The sequence below is a fragment of the Apteryx mantelli genome, chromosome 6, assembly GCF_036417845.1.
Source record: "Apteryx mantelli isolate bAptMan1 chromosome 6, bAptMan1.hap1, whole genome shotgun sequence".
Taxonomy (NCBI): domain Eukaryota; kingdom Metazoa; phylum Chordata; class Aves; order Apterygiformes; family Apterygidae; genus Apteryx; species Apteryx mantelli.
In genome coordinates this window covers 39530896-39547811 of record NC_089983.1, presented here as the reverse complement: position 1 = coordinate 39547811, position 16916 = coordinate 39530896, and the positions used below count along the sequence as shown (strand labels likewise).

At 39.7% G+C, this 16916-nt stretch overlaps 1 protein-coding gene across 1 annotated transcript in view; it reads right to left on the bottom strand.

Annotated features, from left to right (window-relative positions):
• The window catches only part of KALRN (kalirin RhoGEF kinase), a 530846-nt gene that overhangs the window by 30174 nt on the left and 483756 nt on the right, over nt 1-16916 (bottom strand). The window contains exons 42-50 of the mRNA XM_067299320.1: nt 15086-15155; nt 14417-14503; nt 13557-13649; nt 12450-12500; nt 12042-12119; nt 10910-11095; nt 7514-7685; nt 2919-3157; nt 1810-2057 (exon numbers count right to left, since the gene is read on the bottom strand). Coding sequence (XP_067155421.1) covers nt 1810-2057; nt 2919-3157; nt 7514-7685; nt 10910-11095; nt 12042-12119; nt 12450-12500; nt 13557-13649; nt 14417-14503; nt 15086-15155 — 1224 coding nt within the window. The remainder of the gene's footprint in view (nt 1-1809; nt 2058-2918; nt 3158-7513; nt 7686-10909; nt 11096-12041; nt 12120-12449; nt 12501-13556; nt 13650-14416; nt 14504-15085; nt 15156-16916) is intronic.

The following is a 16916-nucleotide window of genomic DNA, read 5'->3' as shown; positions in this document are numbered from 1 at the left end:
TGTTGTGATATTTGGGTGTTTCTGGAGGAGGTCCAAATTAGATATGCAGAGCAGGGGAAGTTATCCAGCACTTCAGAACTATTACATTTTCTTTTAAGTTGTAGTAAGAGTCAAGGATGTGGCTGATGGACTCCCCCACTCTGACCTATCAGCAATAACATGGTGTCAAAACTACTGGATTGACCACATATTTTGTGTACAGTATTTGTCAACAGAAGAAACTGCTTTATTACTTGCACTAATAAGTCAACATGATCTGGCAGACTAGATGGCTAAAGATAACATCTGCACCAGGTCAGTTTTTACCCATAGGACTCAGATTAGAAAGTCCCTTCAAGTATCTCATTGGTTTCGGGGTTGGTTTAGCTGTTTGAGTCTGAAGACATGAATTAAGTCTTTAAATCTCACTGAATGAGAAAGAAAGAAAGAAAGAAAGAGCAATGCATGTATCTTTTGATTCTAGTGCGCTTTCCTGGCCACAACCCATATGACTATATTGCAGAATATGATGGCACAGCTGCCATGAAATCAAAGTCTTTACTGGAAGTCTGGTGCCGTGCATGAATGCAAAGGCACGTGTTTCCATGTGATGGTTGGGGAGGAACATGGGAATATTTGTGGCATGTGTGCAAGAGATGCTAAGCAATTCCTTTGGTTTAATATGGAATTGACAGGAGCATTCACCAGATTTCTGACTGACGGGTAAAGTCATCATTTTTCATAACTGAAACTTCAGAAGAGATCAAATTGTTATTTTTAGTGAATCTGTAACAATATTTCTTCATTTTCAAATCTATGCTTCAAGGCACTCATGTAAGATAACTTAATTTGTAGCCTACATCATTACGATCTGGTCATTTTAGATATTAAAAAAGAAATCAACAGATATTACTAAAAAGAGGGTTGTACCTTCTGTATTTAATACCAAAAAACCACTTTCTTGCATTAGTCATTTCAAACTGACAAATTTCTAAAAATCAGAAAAGAAAAATATATATCCACACATTTGTTAAATAAGCAACAAAATGTTATAAACAAAAAAAACAAAAACAAAAAAGGGTCAAACTAGTTCTTTTACCTCATTAAAACATGCTCATGGTGAAAATTTATTTTACATATTTAAAATAGTACATTTAAAATTAGTTACATTACAGGTACAATGATGAACATTGCGACTATCCATTATATTGCACAACCTGACTTCATCAATATGAGTTTGTTTCTTTTCCTTTTTTTTAAATAGTGCAAAATACTTTATACAGGAATGTACTTGGATGGGGGTCTTGCAAACAAAAAAATATTTTACAAAAGTTACTGCAAACAGAAAAAAAACAAACAAAACAAAATTAAAAAAAAGATACAAGCTGTACAAGGAAATTGCCATAGACGACAAAATCTCTACTCCTTGAGAAGTGAGCCTCAGTCCAACACAGGGCCTGTTTTTTGTTTTTTTTTTGCTAGATGCTGTTGTTATAACCAATATATAGATTAGTAACTTAATACAACATAAATATAAGTCCAGTCCAAGCAGGTCCATGTTGGTGTAAAATGGTGTAACGTAAAACATGCCTTTAACTGTCTATGGTTTTATTTCTTTCCAAAGTATAAAGAAAACCCCACAAAATGAAAATAACCCAAACCCGAGCTATCCAACATGGCTGCCCGATGCTGCCGACTGACCACTCAGTTTGTTCCAATGGCACTGTAGATAAAAAATCAGCAGGATTTCCCTACCATTTGGGTTTATTTTATTTTTTTTTCCTCAGAAAATCCACATAGTGCTCCCAGCGAAGCCAACATGGCACTTACTTGATGCTTCCGTCGCTATTATCTGTACTGGATTTAGTGAGGGGAGCCAAGATATTGCCGGGGATCCATCCTTCAGCAGCCGGAGAGTGGTCGTTTGCAGGCTGGTACACCAGGAACATGTTCTGCTGGTTGATGGCAAGGATCTGAACCACCTCTCCTTGATTCACACAGATCTCATCCTCCTTCAGTGCATAGTAATCTTTAATCACCACCATGGAAGAGGTCCCATTGCACCCTCCCAAATCAGTCTGCGAAAACGGACACAACAGAAACCTGGTGAGCAGGCGGAGCGGAGGAGCCTACCTTTTTCAGCAGCAATCACGACTTTTCATCTCCAGCTTAACTTTACTAGGGAAAAAGATATGAAACACTAATTTAAGTTCATATTGGCAGAAAAGGATTTTAAAGACTGAAGGGCTGCAGTAATCTAACATGAACCAGCATCCTATTTCATATGAGAACTCGTTTCAATAGCGACGGTGCCCTAAGAATGCACTCATTTGCACTGTAATACTGATTAACTATCTGTACCAAGTCAAACGGAGGGAAAAACCAATGAAGGCCTACATTAGAAGTTGAATGAACCCTCATGCATTCCATGATACTAAATACAGGTCATACTTTGGTCAGCTGCAGCCAGCAGCAGGGTCCAAATGCCACTGACAGTTCCTGACTCTTGGGTGGGCTGTGAATCGTGTCTGGTACACTGCACAGGCGTCCAAATTATAACCTACAACCCTCTGAGATGTTAGACATGAGAAGGTCTAAACTCCTCTAAACCAGCAAAGTAGACCTCTTCAGAATTTGGTGATTAAGGGATATTGGAGAAACTGGAATATTATTGGTGCCAATACTGCAAACGGAGACTCAGTTCACCAGGCCTGCAAACACAGCACCCCTGAAAAACGCTCACGTCAGCACTGTACACTCCAGTGTGAGGCTCTTGGTTTCCCTGAGGAAACGCTCCCCATCAGGATGCCAGAGCTTTTGCGGAGTTCATTTAATTCAAATCATAGTCTGTTGAGCTGGTTAGTTGACAATTAAAGCTAACTTCACCGATTACCTATCAAAGTGGTATGAGACAACGCTTTATCAGATAAGCTTAGTACCTTGCTTTGTTCGTACTTGTCTCCGGGTTGTGAGTGTTCATACCCTGTGCTGCCGTTGGAGGTAGATATCTTCAGGGGTGGGAGAGATGTGTTACGGCTTGTAGCCTTCAAAGGCTTCTCAGACCCTACCGGAACAGAAGAATAGGGTCTGCTGTTGGGCTGAGGGACCCTACCGGTCTGGGGCCTCAGCACTGCAGAGCTACTTTCTTTGCGTTGGTACTCTATGGGAGACTGTAGCGCTGCAAAAGAGGGAGAGAATTAGCTACATGCTCTCAATGACATTGCAAAGGGATGTAGAGTGTGCACACTCAGTGACTGAGTGTGTTTTAGTCAAAACAGACACTTTGGTTGTAAAACAAGCAGGAAACAGAAGATGCCACCTCTGGACATACATGGCTGTGTTCACACCAAGACAGGAAGCAAGCACGTTACGTTGTACTGTGCATGAACTGAACGCAGCACTCCATGCTGCTGCGAAGACAGCTTCTCTAATCAACAGAGTGGGCTAAAATTTTTGTCATTCATAGCATACATAAGTGCATTCATTTTCTTTGAAACTGCACAAATGAAGCATCATAAAAGTCATCCTGTAATAAAAATAAATGAAAGCCTGAATAAAAGAGTCACACCTCATTTACAGTTAATTTTGCTATCATCAGAAAGCACAGATTAAGACCCATAAATCTCATTTGTGTATTCCCAAGAGAGCATGACTAGTAAATTCTTTTCAAACGTGATGTATCGAAACTTGGTTCTCTATGCACTTTCCATGTTAACTACTTTGGTTCAGGGAGAGTGCTGGAAACGACCAGCAAGTGAGGAAGCATAGGTGGCACAAAAGACATTAATCCCAGCAGCCTAGACCTCTCCAGAAAACACCCTGTTCCAAGTTAACGTCACAAGCCACATCAGATGGCTTCACAAGCCTTAAAAAAAGAGCCGGCTTAGTGAGAGAGAATATTTCTTAGTCACAGAGAGAGAGAGCTTACACTGGGAAAGGAAGGATAAAAATGCCAGAGGGTGAAGAAATAAAGAATTTGGTATGTTTGGAGGAGAAGTGACGAGGGCTGTGACTCCTGATGAATGGGAAAGGAACCCATTTGCCAGGGTCAGATTAGTATCCCCAGACCTATGGGTTGTTTTTTGCATGTCATGTAGCTTTAATGGATGATTTATAGCAATTAATACTGTGTACATGCACCAGACTAAACCAACTGGAATGCAGAGAGACTAGTCTAGCAACAGGCAGACGGAGGACATAATGTCACAGCATTGGCCCAACCAAGGAACCACAAGAGAAGGAATGTCTTTCCCAACAAGAGGAAAAGGAAAGAAAAACAAAAAGGCTCAGCATCACACAACAGAGTCTCTAGCATTCCCCTTCCGGGGAAAGGGAGGCTACTCTAACAAGAAATCACTTAGTACCAAGAAACAAGAGACCAAACAAACCAAGGAGGATCCCAGATCACCATTTTCTTCAAAAGGACCCATGTTTTCACACAGACCTGTAGCAATCTGGACTATTACTTGGCTCAAAAACCTAGGCAGCGATCACTGTTCCTTCCTATATCACAGAAGTGATTTGTATTATTACACAACGACTTCCCATTTCACTCGCTTACCTCAACTGCAGCTGAACATGGTTTGGTCGTGTTGCACATCACTCATTGTGGAGAAGGAAGGTCAGGGAAATCTTTGACAGTGACCCATTTTTCTAGTATATACGGCATATTAAGCCGCAAGGTCTTTAGCACTAAGTCCAAATAAATATTTATCTATCTCAAAACAATCTACCCTATTCAGCACTTTCAAAGGGCATTTAGTTGAGTGTCCACTTGTGGCTACTAATTCCATAGTTAACTCTTACAGTGGTGCCTAGCTCCTATCTTTTGCTGAACATCTGTTAGTATTTTTAAAGGCCTCTGGCAAAAATCAGTGTCCACATACTTTGTCTCTCTCAAATCCACACTCCAAAAACTAACCCCGCTCCCAAACCCCAGCAAAACATCATAAAAAAAAGTTGCAAAACAAATGCATTGTTCATATGAAATATATCCATCAGGGACATATTTCCTTTACAGTTAGCTTCTTAGAGGCAAAAGAGAAAACAGCCACTCTAGCCAATCACTTGGTGCACAGTTCATTTCTCAAGCGTAGCAGCTTTGCTTTTTCCAAGGAAAAATATGAATATTTTGCAACAAGTTTTAGAACACTTATGAACTGTATATGCAACCACTATGTTTTGTATACAGAGCCTTACTCTTTAGGGCTTCCATGTTGAAGATATAAAACCAGAGACAGCTTGGGCAAGAACTCACAGGGAATATTTTGTTATTAAGTTTACACAGCATTGGCTCAGTGTGGATTTAATATGATTTTAAAGACAGAAAACATCCGTTTTAATGAAATGCAAAGCTAAAGAAGTATTTGAAGATTAGCTGGCCTCAATGAGATTACATCCTAAAAGCCACTTAAATCGTTCTGGACTGGACAGGCTCTACTGGATATAATATCATTTTCTTGGATCTTATTTATAGGTTTAAAGTAAATCCTTAAGCCTATGTTTTAATATAAATCTATTTTTACTTCTAGCTTTAGAGATACCGAAGATTATGTTCCTAACCCATCAAATTCCACGCTGGCCTCACAAAAGGACGGGCTAAATAGAGGCTGTGAAGAGGCATCAGTAGGAAAAGGGACTCACAGGGTAGTAAGTACTGGGAAGAAAGGAGGACATATATTAAAAATAAACCAATGACTAAGAAAGATGTGGAAGGGACACAAAACCACCGCAGTAGGGTCTGTGGAACTCTCACTAAGTTTAACACATCTTCTTTAGCTAACTATTACTGGAACTTATTTTTATTGCAATAAGCCAGCATTCAAAGCCATCTGTACTGACACAAATCAGGCGAGTTGTGATATCCTCACTGGATTTCTGTTTGTTGGAGAACTCAGGCTGCTCATCTCACCAATCTCTTTTGAGAATCCTTTTACAGTGGCTTTATGAGCACCTTTCAATTCCAAGTCATGAAAATCGAGTATCAAATTTTGGATCCTTTGTGCAGAAGAATTTCCCTTCTCGACTCAGCTGCAGTTTTTGAACTGTCACAAACATCATGTAGCTTTTTAAAAGTAAAGCTAAGCTAAATTAAAATTTTGAAAGGACTATGAAAAACCCCACATAGAAGAAAAGAGAAGCTGTGTTTCCATGTGAAGTGAAAAAGACTCTTTTCATATTTTGCAGCCAAAAACCCCACAAAACAAAACAAAAAACCAAACACCCAAATCAAAAAAGCTAACATGCTGTGCAAACACATTTCATTATAGATGATGTATTAAGTTTTTAAATAAACAACTCTTTCTAATATAAGCTCAAATTTTTTTAAAAATAAGCTATTTTGAAATGAATAGCAAAAAATAATTTTGGAATCTTCCAAAGAAATCATTCCTACTCCATTGCTTCCAAACAAACAAAAAAATATTATTTTTAATTTTTTCCTTTAGTCCTTGTTCCTCCTCTTTCCTTCACCCAGTAAGTGAGAACAAGCTAAAATTGTTAACTGAATTTGAGCTATCCGTATTTTCAAAATCCAAACTTTTAATGAACAATTTTTTTTAAACAAACACAGCTTTAATTTTAAATATTATTTCAAACCACCCCTAAACTCCTACACCAAAGTTGAAAATTTGAAAATGAATCTATTCGTTCACAACTCTTAGGTTTACTAGGCAAACTATCCCCTCTCTTATTTTTTTGTTGAGAGCAGCTGCTGCCCAGAGTTTGGACCTGAAAAGGGGTGGATGGCTGGGCAGCCTTCATCCTACCTCATGTCCTCAGCCATAGCACATTGTGACATTAAATAGGAGGTTCCTGGGGAAAAGGCTTGTTCTGACCAAGTGGCAGATATTGCATAGATCCAATGACAACCTGGCTTCGACATAGTCTTGGAAAGGGATTAGATTTAAAATCTTCCTGTAGAATGGAAAGCACCAGGTGACATAGCCTGCAAAGCCTGGTATTTTTAAAGGATCTTGCACAAAAAAACTACCACAACATGCTGCCAAAGGGAAGGATTTGAGACCTGAACGTGAATCTGGCTGATCTACAAGGCCAAACATGCAGCAACCTGCTACCTAGTTAAGCAGGGAGCTGCAAAAACCAGCCCAGAAGACACCACCAATGGAGCCAGGCCAGAGCGTTCTGCGGTGTCTGATGCGAGACAGGGCTCCATCAGCTCCTGGGGGCCTCAGGGCCACAGTGCAGCTCAGCACGGGCTTGCCTGGCCCCTCTCCCATCCTGTTTCACCATCCTGCCAGGCAGACCCAGCATGCAGGCTCCTTTGCACAGTGGCAGTGAGCTGGTCTCTTTTAGAAGCCCAGATGTAACTTATGAAGACTCTTTCACATATATTTTGTGGATACTATTGGGCCTGGTGCTTAATGACAGGTAGATGGCTCTAGCTTTCTCTTAGGGATTTTTCTTAGGAAGAAGTTGCTGCATGATTTTTCCCAGAGAGGGACCAAAGATGCAAAGTCTCTGAACACCTGCCAGCGTCACAGTTTGGGATTCAGTGCAATGACAGTGTACATACCATTTAGGAAATCTCTTTGTGTGTCCAGGACCTGGTTGATGTCCTGTACCCAAGCTTGTTGAATTTCTGGATTAGCAGCCTGTAAAATGACTCTCTCTGATGTTTCCCGGCTCATTAGAGCAAACTTGCAGGGATCATTGTCCACATTTTCTTCAATGATTAAGTAATTCATCTGCAACAAACCAAATTAAGCACGTGTTACTCAGCATTACTCAAGAATCAGAATAAAATTGCTGTGCAAAGTTCCTGAAAACAACTAATTGAATCCCATACCAGACTGTCAGATCGTAATCAGAAGAACTTGCCTCATCTAGATTTAGGCTGATAAATTTTAAGCCTAAATATGATGCTTAATAAAGCTGTGACAGATGTACCAGACATCCATCTGCCTTGTCTTGAATTACAACTTCTATTTTAAGGTAACATAAGCCTCCATGGGAAAGAAATTCTCAGTCATTAGAATATTTTAAAAATGGAATGGACAGCATACAAAGATATACCAAAAAAACCCCAATTCTCCACTGACGCTCTAACAGATCTTTTTATTTCTAGCAGATTACACTGTCATCTGTGTATAACCATTTCACTTGAATGTAGTCACAGATACTCTTCCCGGAAATCTCATGCATGGCGATTTCAGCTACTGTCCTATAGGATACCTTGTCCTTGCAAGGCTTCTGTTTAAGAGTACTCATAACTGACTTCTCCTGAGCTATTCACATTTATGACAGTAAAAAAGAATAGCTTGGCATAGCTGAGCAAACATCTGCCATACAAACTTCTAAATTCCGTAATCTTCCACTTTTCTGCTTTAGCAGGCAATTTATTATACCTAACAAGGAGGAGTTATCTTACAGGCTAGCAACTGAAATTTCCATCCCCGAGACCTCCAGAAAGAGTTAGTAGTATGCAGGCAAAACAAAAAGGACAGCAGGGATGGATGGACAAGGAGAGGGTTCTTCAGGACAAAGGTAGACAGCTCCAAAAATTAAGGTGTTCTGAAAGCCTGATAGGTGTCCAACTGAGGTGCATCCAAGAAGGAACATGCTATTTCTGAGCACTAACTACCTCATTGCATAAAGAAGAGTTCTTTGTTAATGTAGGACATTATGATAAAGCTTCTGTCAGTCCTTGGAGAAAAATATTTGTGAACCTTATCTCGATAGACCAGAATAGCTGCATTTGAACTTCAGTCACATGCACCTCTGACCCCAACAGAGAGGCCTCAGTGCTCAGCCACGACTGTTGACACAGAGAAAACAAATGGGACCTAAGGTGCTGGCTAGGTCCTTCTATTATGTGGGAGGATGTGACCAGCAGTGAAACATCCTTCATATCTCAGGGAATGTCTCCCAGAGAACTGGAAAGCCATGGCTGCATATGATATCAAAGAGCTGCCACAAGATAGCTAGATAGGTCCTGATTATTGCTGCAACAATGCTTTTAACTTGCCCAGCAGGATCTTGTCAGGACTCAAAACAAGGTCAAAGAAACTTGTTCCTAGTTGACAAGTAAAGCCGCCTCAACCTCCAATTCCTGAACCCAGACCAGATGCGAACTCTGCATGCTTAGTTTTAGGCCTGGGATAGGAAAGGACAGGTGACAGGGCAGCCTGTTTACATGACATCTCTGAAAAACTGTCTCTCGCTAGGGAATCATCCAGCTGAGGATGAGGCTCCACGGCAAGGTGACAATTCCCACGATGGCTGAGAGGCCAGCAGGTAAGAGTTGATATAGGGGAAAGGTCCTACTCCACTGTGAGGCAGATTTCATCTTTGTGGGAGGGCATGACAAAAATGCAAAAGCAGTCAGAAGCTCAATAGCTGGAGTGGGAGGAAGAGTTCAAGTGCTGCTGGCACACACACTCTGAACACCAGTTGGGGAGATGTACATGGACCCACAGGCGATCCCACAGTTGGCATAGGCACTTGGAAGGAGAACAAGCAGCTTGCCAAATGGAAGAAAAGAGGGACTGCAAAATTATCACCCCAAAAAAAAATGTTAAAGTAACTCAGGCAGTGGGAAAGACATTGCTTTCATACACTGTTTAACTAAAAAAGCAACTCGTACCCTTGAGGCAAGCTAATTTTATTGACATTAAAAGAGATTTATTTTTTTCTCTTTGTCTACAATACACAATTCAGGAATTGTTTCCTGCAGATAAAAGACTCATTGTTATATATACAATAAACTGAAGTAAAAATGATTCAAGTTATTTTCATCTCCAAATTTAATCATTATTTAAATCAGCAATAAGATAAAATCAAAGCTGATCATCTAAATCGAGGTTATTTTTTATTTGTACACTTTAGGTTTTTCCCTTACAGCTTATTATTTGGTTGGAAACTATTAAACATACTGACTTGCAACTGGATATAGGCTTTGCAGTAAATGTTGGAGTTTTTGCTAGCCAAGAAGATGGCTTTACTTCAGTTAACATATCACTTATTGCAGATTTATTCACTTATTTACGATACAGGTGCATTATTTCACCTGATATTGTTCTCCTCTATTTCGTATTACTATTTCATTTAAAATTCAGAGCAAACACAATGCATTCTCTCACATCTCTTTCTAACCTGTATCTTTGAAAAGACAAAAAAGAGCTTCTTCAATCCCTGACTGGTTTCTCAGCTTTGAAAGATCAAGACATTCAAATAAACCAGTGATTTTGTTCTTTCTGCAGCTACAGCAAAGGCTGTTCTACCAAAAGAGGTTTAGCATTCAGTCACCTTCAATACCATTTCAGAGGTTAACTTTGCATTTGTTAAACCAAGCTATTTCCAGTCCCAGTCCCTCTTCCTGGAAAGATTATTTTAAAACAGAGTTAATTCTTAAAATTTTCTTTATAGTTTATCTGGTTTTATAATTCCTCTTATCTAAACTTCTATTACTATGTGTGCTTTTGTTTGTTTTTTGAAATAGTTCTGTCTTTTTGCAACATTCATATTTGTACTGGGAGCCCTCCCCCCAGAGTATTTCCAGTAATGTCACGTACAGGCTTAGTACTGACTTACAGTGAGGCCTAAGATAAGTGTTTTGGATGTTACATCTTCCCCCAACTTTCACGATCGGACTTAAAAGCAACTAGTATACTCTTACTTTGACTATTGCAAGCTTTTTAACAATATCTATGCATTCAGAGCTACAAGTGATAGAGGACTTGCCGTGGCTGTGCTTCCTGTAAAGATCACCCAGCAAATTTAGATACACAGCAGTTTATTTAGAGATACTGGTCTTAAATGGCTCCTGATTCACTGAAAGGTAAATGCAAATGCTCTTGGCAGATTATTGCTCACCTATGACAAGACTGACCAATCTCACGGCATAGAAAATTGATACAATTGCCTTACCTGACCACCAAACAAGACTTGCCTCTCCCATTCTATTTCTTACCTTTATGCTTTTCTTAAACATGTATCCTGGTGTTAAAGAGCCTTTCCTAAGCAGTTCACTGAAGATAACTATTTGCTCAAAGAGAAAAACCCTACGCTCCTTTGGTCGAGACTGAACTCCAGAATCCTGCTCTGTTACATAGAAGGTGTCTTGCTGCAGCAACTTTCCTTGAGCCGTCAGCTTGCCCTGAGAAGCAGACAAGACATCAACATTACAAAGCCTGATCCAGCATGGTCCCATGAGACAATCTGCTAAGTTTCACTTATTTCAAGTTTTCCAAAGAAGTACTGAGTTCACATGCAACATATTCCCTCTAATTTATCAAAGCAGAAATCTTTTAACTCAAGAGCACAGTTTAAGGAAATAACATAGGTTTTCTTTATTCTCATTGCCATCAGATGTGCATACAAAATCAAAAGCATCAAGTCTCAAGTAGAGTGTTTTTACACTTAATTTCAAACACTGTTCCCATTATGTAGTTTATGTTACTACAATGCCTTGAATTCTCTCTAATCATGTGCCCTCTATACCTCCCCAAAACAGTAGTCAATGGCGCAACACCTCTGACTATGTAAAACAGGACCTACTTGCTTGCAGCAATGCTATGATGCACAGGGTGGTAAGACACGCTTGACTTCCTTTTGGAGATACGGCATCTTACCAGGCCTGCCAAAGTCTACACTGGCTTGGTTACAAACCACAGGTTATAACTGGCGGGGTTAAAACTCAGAAGTCCCCTGCTCGATGTTGCCAAACTTGGAGCGAGCTGTTCACACATTAATGCTAGGTGATCTTTCTAACAGGCAGAGCAGTCTGGTTCAAGGTTTATTTTGCTCTGGCAGGACACATAAGAAGTCTAATTCAAGCTTGCAGAAGCTTTTACAGGCCTCACATTTTGAAGAAATAATACATGGACTGTTGCAACTTTACAGTGACAGGTATATTCTCCCCCCACCTTAAACACCTCACCAAAGCATGCAGTTCACCACTGGAGAAGAGCAAAGCACTAGATAAACTGCCTGGAGTAGGGCAGATTATTATAGAGATGATCACAGAAAGATAAAACACCCTTCCCAGCCTTCAGATCTTATCGGAAGCTAGTTGTTGTTACAAGCAAAACACAAATGCATACCTCAAAGCCTTGGAGACGGCCCAGGTTCATCATGTCATTGCAGCGTTTTGGTACAAGGCACATCAACTCAACTGCTTTCTGTTAAGTAAGAAGAATGTTGGATTGTTACAAGAAAATCAGAGTGACTCTAAAAGCAAAGTATCAAATGATAAATTTCAACAGCTTGATCACTGCTAGAAGTTATTCATGGTGTGGCCCTCACGCACTGAAGATTTACAGTTACATCCAAAAGAAGACTGGTGACTGGTCCCCAGTTCTTTTACTTCGGCCTTAAGTTAAATAGAAATATGAAATTTAGAATATCAGCAGGATCTTCAATTATTGCCAAAGGAATACTGGGGATCCAATTTCTCCATATAAAATCCCATTAGATTATGTAGCAGTACTGTCCAGGAGATGAAAACATACCTCTATATCGGAGCACTCCAGACCAGCTTTTTCACTGTACCTCAGGAAATCCTAGAGAAAACATAAAGGTTTGCAGAAAGAGAAAACACAAGATGCCAGTTTAAAAAAGAAAAAGCATATTTAGCACTTGCTAATATTAATAAATTCATCTTCAGAGGTTGCTGTATGTTATAAACATTTTATAGATATGGAAAAGGGGTGTGGATGGTTGCTGAAAACACTACAGAAAAAGACAAAGCTGGGATTAGCCCTTGGGAATGCTGACTTGGTCCCCGTTTCAAGCCACAAGACCACACACACTTGAAGATATTTTTCTTTTCCTTTTGGCATTTCAGGCAACATGCCACTGTCTCTTTGCAAGCATGCAATTACCAGACTGCGGGCTGATGGCAGCCTGCTTGAGACTAGTTCGAAAAAGGGAAGAAATCAGCTCAGACCCCAGTGCTGCTGGAGATTATAGGTTATGTTTCAGACATGCCTAATTTTAGATATTAGCTTGAGACCCCTAGGGCCGAAATTTCAGAAATGATGAGCACATGGCATTATGAATGAAGTCAGCAGAAACTGGAGTGGTCAGACTCCTTGGAAAAAAAATTACCATGAACTCCCCAAATTTTCAGACATCAGAATAACCTGGATATAAGTTTCTCATGGTAATTTGAAAAATATGAAAGATATTCAGAAACTGAGGCTATAGTGCTTATTTGAAGCATATGCCTCCATTTAGTACCAAAGAACGGCTTTATTAACACTCTTGTGTGTCTTTATTGCAGTTTTTAAAAATTGAATAGAATTTTGCTCTGGAATTTCAGAGGAGGAAAAATCCTATTTGAAATTTACTCTTCTATAAAAAAATCCAATAGAAAATTAAACAAAAAATCTTTCGAATATCATCAATTACAAACTGCTTGCACAGATAAATGCCCCTCTGCTCTCTGGACATCTTTCGTCGGACTCTACCGCTGTAGACCAATGTATGAACAGACTCCTCTTTCCTCTCAATTTGATGAAGTCATTCTTCAATTAAAACTAAGACTCATTTAAAATAACAGTATCTAATGCAAGATGCAGACTATAGTTTAGTCTGAACCACATCTTTCCACTCACCTTGAGAAGAAGTTGATATTTAGTTATTCTCTGAATGGGTTTGATCAGAAAGTCACTGATGGTTAGCCGTTGGTTTATTTCCTGTTGAACCTCCTAAAAACATGGAGGATTAAAAACAATTTTAAATAATCACAGAGTAAGACAGAAAACAGGATAAAATATCTCAGCAGATGCTTATTTCTAGAGAAAGTTGGTCTGTTCTTAATCTTCTGTTTGCAAGAGGGAATTTCAGAGGATTTAAAAATCTGGCATATCCTATTTAGGCAAAGACTGGATAAAAGTCATGACCGAGCTGGAAGATGTTCTAAAGCACAGGATTCTTTCCCCCTTTGAGCTGACCGAGCAGGGCTGCAAGATCTGGAGACTGCTCTTCTCACTGCAGTGGGGATTTGCTCACAAACAAGTCCTGCCTCGTGCCCTTGGGTGAAATGAAACATCTTTCCCTTGTTAAACAAGCTTCTTTCACAATTATATATAAATGTGTCTAGTCCCAAAGATTTCTTGAAACAGAAAAAGTTATTGGGAATTTACGGGAGGCGCCACCCAGCTCCACCAACTTTTCCCTCCGCCCCTGTTTATTACAGATTAAAAAGCCTGTTTTATTTTGGACAGATATCAATGCAGTTGCAGCACTCTTAAGGCCAGGGAGTACTAAGTACTAATTAGAAATTAACGACATGAGAATTTGAGACAAATGGAAGAACTTTTTTTCCCCATAGGAGAGTCTTCAGCAGCATGCGCAGCATAAAAACCTTCTACAGCTTGTTTTAGACAAACAGCATAGGTTAGGTTACAGCATAATCTACTTGACTAGGACTCACAGCTATAAGTAGCAATAATGTATAATGAGCCACGCTTACCTCAAAATATGCCTCATACTCAGCTACTATATATTCAGATCGTGGCTTGTTCTGGCAATATACCACATACATGTGTAATCGCCGCTCCTGTGGAAGCAAGACGCACAGCAGCCTGGTGAGATATTGGCTGCCATTCTGTTCTGCTATTAAAAGCTGGCAGAAAGATGCTAAGATGTTCTGCCTGATCATCTTCATTTTTGGTTTAATCAGAGATTTAGTATGCTAAAGCAGAAAAATAAATTGATCACTGGTTCTAGTCTCCACTCTTGCACCTTATGAAAGGGGAGGATTCCACAGGGACAGCCAGTTAATCAAAAGATGTTCTTCCCACACCAGTAGGTCTGAAATTCGTTATAGGGTTGTACTCTGGCTAACATCACAAGACCATGTCAGTCATAGCAGTTGGCAAGCACCTGCCATAATTATATTTTTGCAGATGTCCATGGCCACATGCTTTTTTTTTTTGCCCCCAAAATAAGAAGTCTGCACAAAGACAATGATGTTTTAGGGAAATACAGCTGCTCACTGAAGATACATAACTATAAGGCTACTTTGTGTTTAAATTAAGTTGTAGAAATAGCAAGTTAACACAAGCAGGTATTTTCAGGAAGGAGCCATCACAACCTAAAAGACAATTACAGTAGAGACTGGTAACAAAGTAAAACTTACATGCTTAATAAAAAGCTGTGCTAAACGGTCATGTTCTTGAAGACATTTTTCCAGTTCTGCCAGGAAAAAGCTGAAAGAAAGAGTATTGACATTTCAGAAAACTTGTTTAGGTCATCTCAGCAGCAAGCCAGTCATCCCTCCATAATATATGGACACAATTTTAGTGTTAGAATTCAATAATAAATGAAATGACAAGCTTGGCTTTGGCCCTTAATGGCAACATTTCTAAAACAAAAGATAAGAGCTGAAAAGTCTCATCTTGATAACTATCTGCTCTTCTTTGCTATTGCTCCTATAGTGGTTTCAATTTTTAAAAAGTGCCAATTACTATCTATTTGAAAGATTTGCATTCCCTCACTGAAAACTCCAAAAGCAAAACTTTTCCATATACCAAAACACTTGTGAAAACTGAACTGAAGCTTCACCAGGAGTTCCCATTTGCATGAGCAGATTTGGAGGACTGGTCATCATGAAAGAGCCACATAAGTTTCCACTTGAAGAAGCAATCCAGAATACTTTTTGATGGTGGAGTTCTGGCACATTCTGTTTTTTCACTATTTCTCTCTATATTACTGTTATTTACACTCATAAATGCAGTCTTTATCTTGACCTGCAGCTTGGTGAGTTCTAGCTTGAATGCCCTTTCCATGAATGCAAGAGATGCCTGAAATTGAGGTAGAAGCATCTAAACTGAAATTTAGAAATGCTGGTAGTTTTTTCTAACTGCTAAATCCTGACAATTTCCACAATCGTCTTCTGTACCACAGAATTTCTGTCTCAAACGCCTCCATGAATTTGCTAAAGTAGCCAGATTTGGGGAGAGGACATGCCAGGAATGGTCGGGTCCCAAGAAAACCCAGGATCTGAAGGGAAGATGCATGCTGGATAGCTGTCTCAACTAAACCACCCTATCACTACCATCAGCTATAGCTACTTCCATAACTCAGTCCTGTATAAATGTTAAACCCATCTGCATTTAAAGAGACTTCTTGACCCAGATATGCAGAACTAACTAAAAATAGTGAATCCCTCCCTATACGTTAGAGAAAACTATCAACATACTTAAAAAATGAATGGCACCAGTAAAAACACTCCATTGCCGGCACAAACTTAATATACAGTGAGAATTTTTCTGTAGCTTTTGCTTCGTGCTCCCAGGAGCTGCTGTCAGAACATAAGTGCAGGCCTAGGCTATGAGATAAGCACTGGTGGGACTCTTGATGGGAAGGACACTGTATTTCCTTGGTGAGGAAGATGTACAGAGCAGAAGGAAGATCTAGTCCGCTGTCCATTTCTCAAGTTTGCACATACATTTTCAAGTTCTAGTTAACCCAAACTGCAGAGTATTTCTGAATGGCAGAGCTGAAATGATGACCGCATGGTTCATAAGCAAGACAGTGCTGTTCATAAGGTTACAGTGTAAATGACCCAGGGCTTGAAATAAGCCTCTTATTTCCAGGAGCTTTTCAAAAGCTACTTATATTGTGACAGAGTGAGATGCTAAAGGAAGAGAATTCTGAACTCAGAGTCAAAAGCATCAATGAGGCCAAAGCCTGTCAGAACCTCTGCGTGAGAAGTATCTTGAAGGTGTTTGCATCTTATCAACTATTAGCCAAACGCTACTGGTGTGGTCAGCCTTCTTGATCCTATCAGCTGCATGTCAAGATCTTCATGTCACAGAGAACCGTAAGACATATGCCACAAACCTCAGTGAGTCAAAGAGAAGAGGGTGACATAGAAGTAGTTCATACATGGGAGGGAAACCATGACTGTCCAGAATTGCTACTGCTCAATGGTGGGATGGACTAAGCCTACAGTTGTGACCAAGCAA